At 40.7% G+C, this 13012-nt stretch overlaps 1 protein-coding gene across 1 annotated transcript in view; it reads right to left on the bottom strand.

Annotated features, from left to right (window-relative positions):
* Nucleotides 1-13012, bottom strand: part of PHEX (phosphate regulating endopeptidase X-linked) — a 168295-nt gene that overhangs the window by 79650 nt on the left and 75633 nt on the right. Inside the window, exon 10 of the mRNA XM_074983374.1 lies at nt 4886-4979. Coding sequence (XP_074839475.1) covers nt 4886-4979 — 94 coding nt within the window. The remainder of the gene's footprint in view (nt 1-4885; nt 4980-13012) is intronic.

The raw sequence follows: 13012 nt of genomic DNA, 5'->3' as shown, positions 1-13012 counted from the left end.
GCTTTGCTTTCTCAAGTGAATGCATAAATGCAAGGAGTCAAAAAAGCATAGCCTCTACACTCTAAAGGTTGAATTTGGGATCTTAATATCCTGCCAGACTAGGTCAGCACTCTCTTTGATTTGACCACCAAGAAGCACCTCATAAAAAGATGTATTAATAAACACATTGCTGGAACCAGACAGCCAGTTGCTCACATCTTTTCATAAAGAAAATTCTTCTCTAGCTATACCTGTTTGAATGTGATTTACAACTAGTTTGCAGCATTTGTCTTTTTCATAAAACAACGTATTGGATGGTGCTTTTTGGGCCAACTCTAAGAATGTTCAAATGTTACTTATCACATTGAAAAGACTCTTAGGTCACTCCATGTGCCTGCAAAGGAAACACAGAGCAGCACTGAACAAATAACGTTTTTTTGTTGTTGTTTTTTTTTGTTTTAGGGGCCAAATAAAAAAACAGGGTATCAATTCTGATTTGAGTGGAACCAATGAAGATAAACTCTAGAAATTCCACAGAGACAGTGGAGAGTTTTATAGCCTGTGCTATACAGAAGGTCAGACTAGATGATTACAAAGGTTCTTTCTAGCCCTGGAACCTATTACTCTACAAAAAACAGTCCTTTTATTTTTTTAATTCATCAAATCAAAATATATGAAAAATATTGGTTTTAAATTGACCAAAATATTCTGAGCCACCTTAAAACAAGATATTTTAGATTCTTCTATTCATTCAAATCAACTAGAATGTTTTTGGTTGACTCAAAATATTTTTTTTCTTTTTAATTGTTTGTGTTGATTAAGCAATATCAGATGTCATTCACCCTTTGTGTATATGGTGAGAGTTAAAAATGAGGCATTTGGGACTTCATAATACCATTTCAAATAGAAAAGTCAAAAGAAAACATTTTAAGATTTTTCTAAGTAAAAAATAAAATAAAATAAAATAAATATTCTGGTGTGGTATCTTTTGAAATGTAGCAATACACAAAACAGAAAAAAAAATCGTCTCAAACCATTCATCAAATTTCACCCAGATTCAGCAAATAGTGTTGGGCCTCCTCCAAAATGCACTTTTATTAAAAACAACTTTTCCGAATGCAGTTGTACAACTCTAATATGTGTGTCTCTATCTCAGCTACCAGTCCCAGCTTCCCCTCCTCACACTGGCTCCCAGTGTCCCTGGCAAGACAGCCGGAGGATCATTCACAGTGCTGTCCGTTCCTTTGTCCACAGCAGCAATTATAGGGCAAGTCCACCTGAATTCCTGTGTGGCACATGCTCAGTTGTTCTGTGGGGATGTGCATGAGCAGTCTGATCACACATAGGAACTACATGCAGAAGGATCATGCTCATTTGCTTTGTGTGGAGGGTGCAGTCCAGTCAGCACTGGAAGCTGTGAAAGGTTTGAGCATGCTCAGTGAGGGTAGACTCTCGAGAGATTTTAGCTGGTGACAGTCTCTTCTTAGCGCATGCCTGTATCTTGACCAGATTTGGGCAGATGTTTGTGGGGGCGGTAAAAGCGATATCCCTGACACAAAGACCACTTCCTTGTCAAATTTTGAGTCCTTACTCCAAAATGTGGATGAAAGCAATAGCTCTTGAAAAAATTTCTGGACCTTTTTAAACAGGGAATAAGCAACATATTGCCCCTTCCTAGCCTCACTCTTATAGATGGATGAAGTATTTTGGCAGAAATTCAGCCTAAGATAGAAATCTGGAACATAAAATTCATAACAAAGTTTGGGAAGGTTAAAAGCAACTGGAAGCAGGATCTTACAATGGAAAGCATCAGCAAACTTTAACATGTGATCACCTATGCTACTGGGCTCACCAATTTTACAAAACTTAAAAGCAGTCCCATAGCACTTTAAAGACTAACAAAATGATTTATTAGGTGATGAGCTTTCATGGGACAGACCCACTTCTTCAGATCTATTCAATTTCCAGTCCAAATTCAGTTATATAGCACAGAGGTCCAAAACACTTGCAATAAACTCTGACAAATCAAATACATAGAACAGTTCTATGGCAATTCTTACAAGCTGAAGAAGTGGGTCTGTCCCACAAAAGCTAATAAATCATTTTGTTAGTCTTTAAAGTGCTACATGATTGCTAGTTTTTTTTGTTAGAACACAGACTAACACAGCTACCTCTCTGTTACTATTCAACATGCAAGGCACTACATTAGCCATTTGGAATGGAGATCTACCAATATATGAAAAAAACTGGCTCAGATCCAGACAGACATCATCTTCCTCTCCAAACTCTCCTTTAGTTCTATGTATTTGATGTCAGTTTTTATTGCAATTATTTTTTTAACCTCTGTGCTATATATCTGAGTCTGGACCAAAAATTCTACAGCTCTGAAGGGCTACGTCTACACGTGCAGCCAACATCGAAATAGCTTATTTCGATGTTGCGACATCGAAATAGGCTATTTCGATGAATAACGTCTACACGTCCTCCAGGGCCGGCAACGTCGATGTTCAACTTCGACGTTGCTCAGCCCAACATCGAAATAGGCACAGCGAGGGAACGTCTACACTTCAAAGTAGCACACATCAAAATAGGGATGCCAGGCACAGCTGCAGACAGGGTCACAGGGCGGACTCAACAGCAAGCCGCTCCCTTAAAGGGCCCCTCCCAGACACAGTTGCACTAAACAACACAAGATACACAGAGCTGACAACTGGTTGCAGACCCTGTGCCTGCAGCATAGATCCCCAGCTGCCGCAGAAGCAGCCAGAAGCCCTGGGCTAAGGGCTGCTGCCCACAGTGACCATAGAGCCCCGCAGGGGCTGGAGAGAGAGCATCTCTCAACCCCCCAGCTGATGGCCGCCATGGAGGACCCAGCAATTTCGACGTTGCGGGACGCGGATCGTCTACACTGTCCCTACTTCGACGTTGAACGTCGAAGTAGGGCGCTATTCCTATCTCCTCATGAGGTTAGCGGCTTCGACGTCTCGCCGCCTAACGTCGAAGTTAACTTCAAAATAGCGCCCGACGCGTGTAGACGTGACGGGCGCTATTTCGAAGTTGGTGCCGCTACTTCGAAGTAGCGTGCACGTGTAGACGCAGCCAAGAAGTGGGTCTGTCCCATGGAAGCTCATCACCGAATAATCATTTTGTTAGTCTTTAAAGTACTACATGACTGCTGTTTTGTTTTGTTAGAATACAGACTAACACAGCTGCCTCTCTGTTACCAATTTTACAAGACTACGATACATTTTGCATAAAAAATGCTTGTGTGGTATCTTTTGAAATGTTGCAAGCTACAAAGCATTATTGTCCCGGTAAGCTATGTGCATCAACACAGTAGAATCTTATAACTTCACATACAACGTATAATTGCTGTAACCTGTTCCAAGTTTAAGAAAAGCAGGCCCAAACCAGTTTTCTGAGATACCAAGGAGAAACCACTACCCAGCCAAGTGTTAAAACTCTATTGACTGCTTTAACAGCCATTCTCTAGCGATGTTTAAGTATAAACAAGAAATTTACATTTAATTGCAAAGAGACTGTATGTCACTGTGACTCAGCAAGGATGTTTATAGCACAACAAATTGAATTATAAAAAAGAGAGGGGAAAACTCGTGACTTCACTCTTATTCCAATCTCTCTTCTCATGTCACCAACAAATACCTATCAAAACAAAAAAGCAGTCCAGTAGCACTTTAAAGACTAACAAAATAATTTATTAGGTGATGAGCTTTCGTGGGACAGACCCACTTCTTCAGATCATAGCCATACCAGAACAGACTCAATATTTAAGGCACAGAGAACCAAAAATAGTAATCAAGGTTGACAAATCAGAAAAATATTATCAAGATGAGCAAAGCAGAGAATAGAGGGGCAGAAGGGGACGGGAGTCAAGAATTAGATAAAGCCAAGTATACATAAAAGCCCCTATAATGACCTAGAAGATTCCCTATACGAGCCCCTATAATCACCTAGAACATTCTAGGTCATTATAGGGACTCTTATGTATACTTGGCTTTATCTAATTCTTGACTCCCGTCCCCTTCTGCCCCTCTACTCTCTGCTTTGCTCATCTTGATATTTTTCTGATTTGTCAACCTTGATTACTATTTTTAGTTCTCTGTGCGTTAAATATTGAGCCTGTTCTGGTATGGCTATGATCTGAAGAAGTGGGTCTGTCCCACGAAAGCTCATCACCTAATAAATTATTTTGTTAGTCTTTAAAGTGCTACCAGACTGCTTTTTGTTTTGATAGTATATAGATTATCACAGCTAACTCTCTGTTACTATTCAACAAATACCTGAAGGAGTAGTCTTGTGACCTGTAAAATTTACTGCAGTACATAGTAAAGGAAAGTCTGTATATGTGTATGAATTCTGTTTATTTGTTAAGTTACCCATTAGCTCTTTTGTTTCTTTTGTAACTAATCCTAATTTTTATGAATCATTAGTTGCAATCATTTAAAATCTACCTTTCTGTAGCTAATACTCCCCTTTTATTCTTTTATCATAACCTGTGTGTTTAAGTGTGTGGAAAATTTCATTTGAGATAACAAGGCTGGTGCATTATCATTTGCCTTTGATGAAATGATGGACTTTCTATGAGCTCGTACCGTTCAGGAGAGTACTGGAGTAGTACAATATGCACATGTCTGGGAGGCAAGAAATTTGTGAGTGTCAACCTGTATATAATTCACAAATGACTGCTCAGGATGTTTGTGTATTTAGCTGCAAATGAATCTGCCTGCTGAAGTCTGTTTGAGCAGGCCATGAGTGGACGTTTTGAAATCAAAGCAATTTGAGAGGCACCCAGCCACTTTTCAACTGTCCAGACTGCACACAGCAGAATGTCATAATGTCACTACCAGTCTTGCCTACAATAAAAACAGAATATTCTTAAGCTTACCCGAGAAAATTCCAGCCACCTATACTGAAAGCGTCGGCTGAGGTTAAATATTCTTGAATAAACCATCCTCCACACCAGATAGTTGGCAATAGTCCTGTTAAATCACACATAGGTATATATCAAACATTTAATTCCATGAGATGCACAGTAAAGCACTTGCAGAAGCAGTATCTGAACGGTTTTTGAAAAGAGCAGTTTAAACTGAGAAAATTTCACCTTTAAAATTAATGAGGAAGTAGAACCAAATGATAAAATCCTTCTAGACATAATGTACTACATGAAGACAGCACCATTCACCATTTCATGATAGGAACCACCTTCTGAAGAACACACATAACACTTTCATATTCTGATGTATACATTTCATAGTAGTAGTCTTTTCATGATGCAATTTTCATTTAGGTACTTTTTACACAAATAATAAGAGCTATGCCATGACAGTAATTACATAGCTGCTCTGTATAAAAACTACATAATAGTTGGTAATACATGACTTGTAAATCAAAGTGCTACTTCTCTCACCATACTAGTAAGACTTACAAATGATCACAAAATTAAAATAATGGATGTTTAGCTACCTTATATAAAATTAACTAGGGTGACTGGACATCCTGATATTAGGGACTTTGTCTTATATAAAAAAGCATATCTTCCATCCTCCTCCCCTTCCTCCCCTACCTCCCTCGCCAAAAAAGTGTCCCAATTTTTCAGACTTGCTGTAGGGTCACCCTTGTATTAGCACCTTTCCTCTGAAAATAACAAAGTGCTTTACAAACATTTCTTCATAATTGCTCTGAAAACTACTGCAGATAAATATTATTATCCCTCCCATAGCAGATGGATAAACTGAAGTACAGAGAGGTTAAGCTCCCAGATACTAGGGAGACTGAAAGACAAATAGGAGAGACTTGTCCAAGCCTCCCAGGGGGCTCAACTATTCTCTTTCTCTATAAAACAAAACAGCAGTCATGTAGCACTTTAAAGACTAACAAAATAATGTACTAGGTGATGAGCTTTTGTGGGTCTGTCACACGAAAGCCCATCACCTAATAAATTATTTTGTTAGCCTTGAAAGTGCTACATGACTACATGCTTTTTGTTATAATACAAACTAACATAGCCCCTTCTCTGTTACCTGTCTGAATACATTAAACACATACCCTCAAATGCACGGTGTAGCTGGGTCTACAATACAGTCAACAGAAGAGGCCTTCTGTCAACAAAACTAAGGAGCGTACACATTACAAATGCATTCTGCCAAGAATCTGTCGACAGAACATAGTGGCTTTCCTGGCAAAGTTATGTCATGATCATCTGAGGCATAGCGCCCAATCTGTTGACAAAAAAGTACCATAGACCCTCTTGGGGTCTTTCTCTCGACAAAGAAGGCTTCCAGTTCACAGGGCAGTCCTGCTTGCAGAGCTTCCTGTTGGTTGTTCTGCTGACTGAGGGCTTGGCAGTCTGGCTGCTCTCTGTCGACAGAGGGTGTTGACAGGGGGAACCTCCACTAGGTGTGGATTTGTTCTGTAAACAGAGGTTCTGTCAGGAAATATCTGTCAAGAGTGACTTCTGTTGACAGAACTCCATAGTGTAGACACAGCTTGCATGATTATTGTGATGGAGGTAACTAACATCTGGTGTATGAGGTATATGTGCACTGTAACAATCCAGGTGAGGAATGTAGGCTTCGCCCTCTTGAAAAGACTAAAGTACTCTGCAATATATGTTTTTCGGGGTTTGTTTGTTTGTTTTAGTGTACAAGGTCCAGGTTTCGCAGCCATACAGGAGACTGGTCAGGACTACAGCCTTGTACACTTTCTCTTTAGTGGACTGCCGGATATTGTGCTGATTCAACACTCACACTCTCAGACATCCTCGTGCCCGAAAGGCATGGCAGATTCTGGCATTGATTTCTTTGTCAAGGGAGCCATCGTTGGCTATTGCACTGCCAAGCTACTTGAACTCCTCCACTGTTTTTAATTCTGTTCCTTCAATAAAGATTGAAGCAGGGAGAATGGCAGATCCTGGAGCAGGTTGAAACAGTACCTCGGTCTTTCCTAGGCTGATGGTCAAACCAAAGAGGCGAGTGGCATCAGCAAACTTGTTGACGATGAGCTGGAGATCAGATTACTTGCGTGCTATAAGTGCACAGTTGTCAGCAAAAAGGGCTTCAAGGGTGAGCCTTTCAAGTATCTTGGTTTTAACATTCAGACGACGAAGGTCAAAAAGTGACCCATCAAGTATGTATTTTATGTAGACTCCATGGTCCAGGTCCCTACCTACGTGGCTGAGGACGCACGTGGAAAAAGAGGTTGAATAACACTGGAGCCAGCAGGCACCCTTGCTTCACACCATTGGATATCTCAGATGGATCTGAGGACTCGCCATTTGAAAGAACAAAGCCAGTCATGTCATCATGGAACAGGCATATGAGGTTAACAAATCTTCTCAGGCAGGCAAGTTTTGACAGTATAAACCACAGGGTTTCTCTGTTGAAGGTGTCAAATGCCTTGGTCAGGTCTATAAAGACAGCGTACAGATCCAAGTTCTGCTCTATGCACTTTTCCTGGACCTGACGAACAGCAAAGATCGTGTCAATGGTGCTGCAGCCTGGGGCTGTAGTACTGACCAGTCTCCGGTATGACTGTGAAACCTGGACCTTGTACAGAAAACACATAAAACTGCTGGAGCACTTCCACACACATAGTCTGAGGTCAATACTGCACATTTGATGGCAGGACAAAGTTACGAACCTGGAAGTCCTGGGCAGAGCAGGAACCACAAGCATTGAAGCCATGATTCTGAAAGCCCAGCTTCGCTGGACAGGGCACATCATACGAATAGAGGAGTCAAGAATCCCTAAGCAACTCCTCTACGGTGAACTCTCCCAGGGCAAAAGGAATCAAGGTAGGCCCCACAAGAGATATAAAGACTGTGTGAAGGCCAACATTGCTCATGCTGGTTTAAAACCAGATCAGCTAGAGCAGCATGCAAAAGACCGAACAGGCTGGCTTGCTCTCATGCGACACGCGTATGACAACTTTGAAGAGCAGCAACACATACACCTCATTGATGCTCATGAGAGGAAGAAAGCAACAGCAGCAGCTGCACCAACAGAGCCAGGACAATTCCCTTGCCCCCACTGTGAACGCCCATGCTGTTCAAAACTTGGACTCCTCAGCCACATGCTAGTCCACAAACAATGAGCCTGTGCAAGCTCAAGACATCATTGTCGGACACGACAGACTACCTACTTTACGCTACGTACACTCTACGGTAACAGCCTAAACATACACATCTTGGGTGCTGTTTATCCTTGATTATAGGTTAGGAAATCTATTCTGGAGTTAAACCGTAGGGGAAGGAGATATAATTAGTGTTGGGAGAATTTCCAAAAATAGGTCTGAGCCAAAGCCCATTGATTTTAGTAGCTGTTGGATCAAGTTGGTAATATGGAGGTGGGGCTCAGTTTAGATAAGTATACCAAGAGTATCCAAATCTTATTTGAAATTTGATTTGCAAAACTGGGCTGGACACCTTCCAAGAATGAGTTCTGTGTTGAGAACACTGGTACTTCCTTTTTGTACCTGTATTTGAATCCCTTGCTACACAGAAATATAAAGCAATGAAAAAGGTTCCATTTCAAACTCTGGGTGAGGATCTGTTATTCTGTTTTCAAGGGCATGGGGAGGGGACATGTTTCATATTTTACCTGAACCTGTTTACCAATCCTTAGCTTCTATTATTTCTCTCTTTGGCCAAGTACACAAAGCACAAAAAGAATAGGTAGAGAAAGAGTTAATTTTACCACTTTGGTTTAAAACAACAATATTCTTCACTTATATATTGCCATTTACCCAAGGCCCTCAGAATGCTTTAAAAATGATTCAATCTGCACTAGGCCAGTGTGAAGGTACTGCATGTTTACCTATGGTGAAAATGAGGCACAGAGGTGAGGTGTTAACCCTGCTTCACAATTTGAGACATAGCTTTGGAATAGGGCCCACAAGCCCCAGATCCAAATTCTGTGTAACTAAAGTCCTTGTTATTGTAACCCTTGGGAAAATTTCATCCCCCCCGCCCCACTTCCTTTTGACTGCCAAATGATTGCTAAAGATGGAAAGTTTATGATGTTTATTTTCTAAAAAGACGTCTGTTAATTTGTGGTATAGCCTCCCAAAGGAAGTGGTAGAGATCTTGTTATTTGGGACATTTGGAGCTGGACAAGCATTTCTGATAACACTGTAAGGAACAAATAACGGTCTGTCAATGAATAAAGTTGATTTTCTACATAAAATGCTAGAATTTTGTCACATTATGTATTATTTCTATCAATATTTATTAGCAGACAGATGTAATACAAGATATAAATTTGGATTTAATATGAGTAGAACAAATAGGCCCATGTTTTGTAACTTGTGGTCTTGCTTGAGGGGGCATAAGCTGTACATGCATTTTTGCATTCCTAACTAAGTTGTGGAACCCGGACTCCTAAACCTCTGTCTGCCCTATTCCAGCAGGGGCCTATCCACAACTCATTTTGCAAGTGCATGCTGAAATGCAGAGAGAAAACCTGGGCTTCAGGGTCTCCAACAGTTTGTTCCATTATGTTCTACGGAGGAGTGAATGTTAGTTATTTGTCTGTTTCCAGATCAGTATTATAAACAACAGGAAAGTTGTTCTTCCGTGAGTTCTATTAGGGTTATAATCATTGTTGTAACAATTTCAAAGATTTATATCTGCAATACTAATCCTTTTATTGCTTTCATGTTAGGCCTGGGCCTGTTTTTCTCTCAGGCTATGTCTACATTAGAGCATTTTGTCAACAAAACCCATGGAACATCCACATTCCCACGGCATTCTGTCGACATTAAATCAACAGAACGTGGCACTTTTGTTGACAGCTTTCTGCCACTCCCCCCTGAGGCAGAACATCTCTGTCGATAGATTCTGCTGACTTAAAGCCAGTCTGGAAGTTCCAGGGGCCCTCTGTTGACAAACAGGGCTTCCAGGACACCAGGCAGCCCTGCCTGCTGTGCTTCCGGTTGGTGGTTCTGTCAAGAGAGCAGCCAGGTAGTCTGGCCACTCTCTGTTGACAGAGTGGATCAAAGAGCAATCTGCTTGGCAGTCTGGCTGCAATCTGTCAACAGAAGTTTTGTTGGAAGATATCATCCAACAGTAATGTCTGTCAACAGCTCACTCGAATGTAGACATAGCTTCAGTGTACACTAATTCTTCATAACAAACATTTAAATGTGCATTGAGGAAAGAACAGATTCCTTATATAACAGTTAGAAGTTAACATCTAAAATTCCTAGGCCATACCATACAGTATCTTGGCTATATTTGCTGGTGTTACTGTGAACTGACTAGTGATGACTGAATAACTGCCTGGGAAAAATTCTGATTTGTGTGCCGTCTCCAATCTGAGTGCAATTTTAATGAATTTGTTCCTTTTTGAAAAGGGTCCAGTGAGGACTCTGAGGAAGCAGTTTTCAATGTGGCTTGCTCACAATTCGCTGTGAATACTTCTCTGAATAATCCAGACCTGGAGCCCAATCTTGTTCTTGAGTGATTTGGCACTTACTTTGCATACTGTTTCTATTCTCAGAATGGAGGACCTAACCCTTAAACTGCTTCTTCCTCTGTCTATAACAAATTTCATTTACATGAACTCCAAAGCACTTTGGTGATGGGACAGCTTTTTTTTTTTCTCCATGTTTTTGCAACACTTTCTACGACAGTTCTGGTCTAGGACTGGTATTTCTATGGCGACCATCATGTTGCTATTAATAATAATTTTGTTACTGAAAACAGATATGAGTTCAGTCAAAGTGAAATCCTATTTAGATCCTGCAGAAATAGCCACAAATAATGTTTCTTATTATTCATCTAGCTCCACTAATAATATTACATTCCATGAATTGATTCAGAAATTAATTTATGTTAAAATCACTGAAATATGAGTGGAACTTCAGAAGGAATACAGGGGAACTTGATCTACAGAAATATTTACTGTGAGAATCTGAAATCAAGTCCATGTTGTTTGCATCAATTTTGCTGCTTAAATGTCTTTCTGAAATTCACATGCTATGCAAAATATACGTAAGCATTTATCCAGGAACTTATTCACAATTTAGGTGGATTTTAAGGTTCTGAATATTTCTCTATGCCTACGGAGGTGGAGGGAGAGGAAAAAATTTATTTTGTGCTACTATTTTTTCCAAACTAGATAATAACGTGACTTTCAGAGACAATCTTATCATCTTAAAGAGTCCTGAAAAAAGGCTTTTTGAGTAGTATGCCATGAATATTTCTAATGGATTTTACGGATTAATGTATTTGTATCTTTGATAAACACATGAGTAACAAGAGCCAAACTCTATCCAGGGATGCACATGCACACCATTAAAGTAACTAAATAAGTCTATTTATGGTTCATTTTGTCATGCAGCAATTTACTATTTCTAACCACTTATGATTCCATTTTCTTAGGACTAGATGGCAAAAAGAAGGCATAAGCCATATTGATAGGGTGATCGTCCATCCCATATTGGGTAGGACAGTCCCATATTTGGGATGCCAAAAAGGCATCACTACTTATTTTTTAAAAGGGGCTAATTGTCCCATATTTGGACCCTCCCCCACTGACCTTTTCCACCCGCAGCTGCGCAAGTGCAGCTGCTGGCTGGAGAGCACATAGGGAAGCAAAGGGAGTGTGGGCAGCTGTTGCTTCTCCAGAGCTTGGGGAGCACTGGGGGTTGCCGTTTCCCCAGGGCTCAGGGACGGCCATCAGCTGCCACCTCCTTCCCAGCTCCCCGGGGCTTGGTGGAGCCAGAAGGAGCCACCCCTCCCCTCATATTTGGGACAGGGAGATATGATCACCTTACATATTGAGGACGCTCACAAACTGCTGCACTTCTTATGGGACACAGCTCAGTGCCTGGGATATGGGGAAATGGAGTCCTGGCCTCGCCTACTGTTGTGCTTCCTGCTTTCATTAGGGTACCATGCGGCCACCGGCAATAGTTAGGAATTCTTGTACTCCACTGAGCACAGGGCTTGCACCTAAGCTCAGCCAATAGGCCAGGCTCCCAGGAGAGGTGAGATTATTTACTCCCTTCTTCTGCTCTATCCCTGCATCAAAGCTAGGCAGAATCTAGCTCTGAATTAGGATATAGGATTCAATCCTCCCGGCACCTTATGGGACGGTATGCTGCAGGAAATAAAACAGCCTCTTTGCTTCATAGTTATATAATACAGGATATACAAATAAAGGGAGCAATTGTTCATTGCCTTGCTACATGTGCAATGGGTGCAAAATGCTATCCCATAAGCATTTTATATCCACTTTGTACTCATGCAACTGACTTTCCAAGGCACAGGGAATGGAATATAGGAGCCACACAATATGCATTGAAGGAGAGGTTCTCAGGTAGTGTCTGTTTGAATTATTTAAAGTAGGCTATGATAACTGATTGTTTGGCAATAGGACAAGTTTTATTTTTAGTATTGCCTGATCTGCCTGATATTTTACTTGTAGTATGAATTTATTCTAATATGCTATTATTAAGAGAAGAAATACAGTGCGATTATATTGGAACAAAGTTTTTGTGCTGATCTAATATTTTTAATGGTCATGAAGCTTATTTTAATTTGATTTGCTGGGACTAAGTAATATTATTGCAAAGCTAGGAACAAACCGTTTTTGGAAAAAGACATCAGCCAAGAATAAAAAGGTGAGTAGTACAAGACAATCATTACACAACTAGCTCAACAGAGTCATTCATAAGCTGCCGGGCAGTTTTAGTAGGAAAGACGCATTGCAATGTTGGACAATCTAATATATATACATTTTTCTGTACTAAGGGATGTTCTTCCACTGTCTTGCAGCCCTGAGCAAAGTGGCTGCAAAATGCTGCCCTTCTGATCTAGTAGCACTTTACACATCCATTCCACAGGGGTAACTGAGAACACAGGGTGCAAGGCCATGGAGAATCAGGCCTTAAGCCTATATGAGAATGATGAGTTGGATATATCTGTAATTGAAAGACTCTCTGCGGGATCTTTTTTATTTCAATAAGAAGGTGTGTGAAGCTAGAAACTGCATTACCACCTCCAAGCCTT

This window comes from Carettochelys insculpta, chromosome 1 (assembly GCF_033958435.1).
Source record: "Carettochelys insculpta isolate YL-2023 chromosome 1, ASM3395843v1, whole genome shotgun sequence".
Taxonomy (NCBI): domain Eukaryota; kingdom Metazoa; phylum Chordata; order Testudines; family Carettochelyidae; genus Carettochelys; species Carettochelys insculpta.
This window is presented reverse-complemented; position numbering and strand designations above follow the sequence as displayed.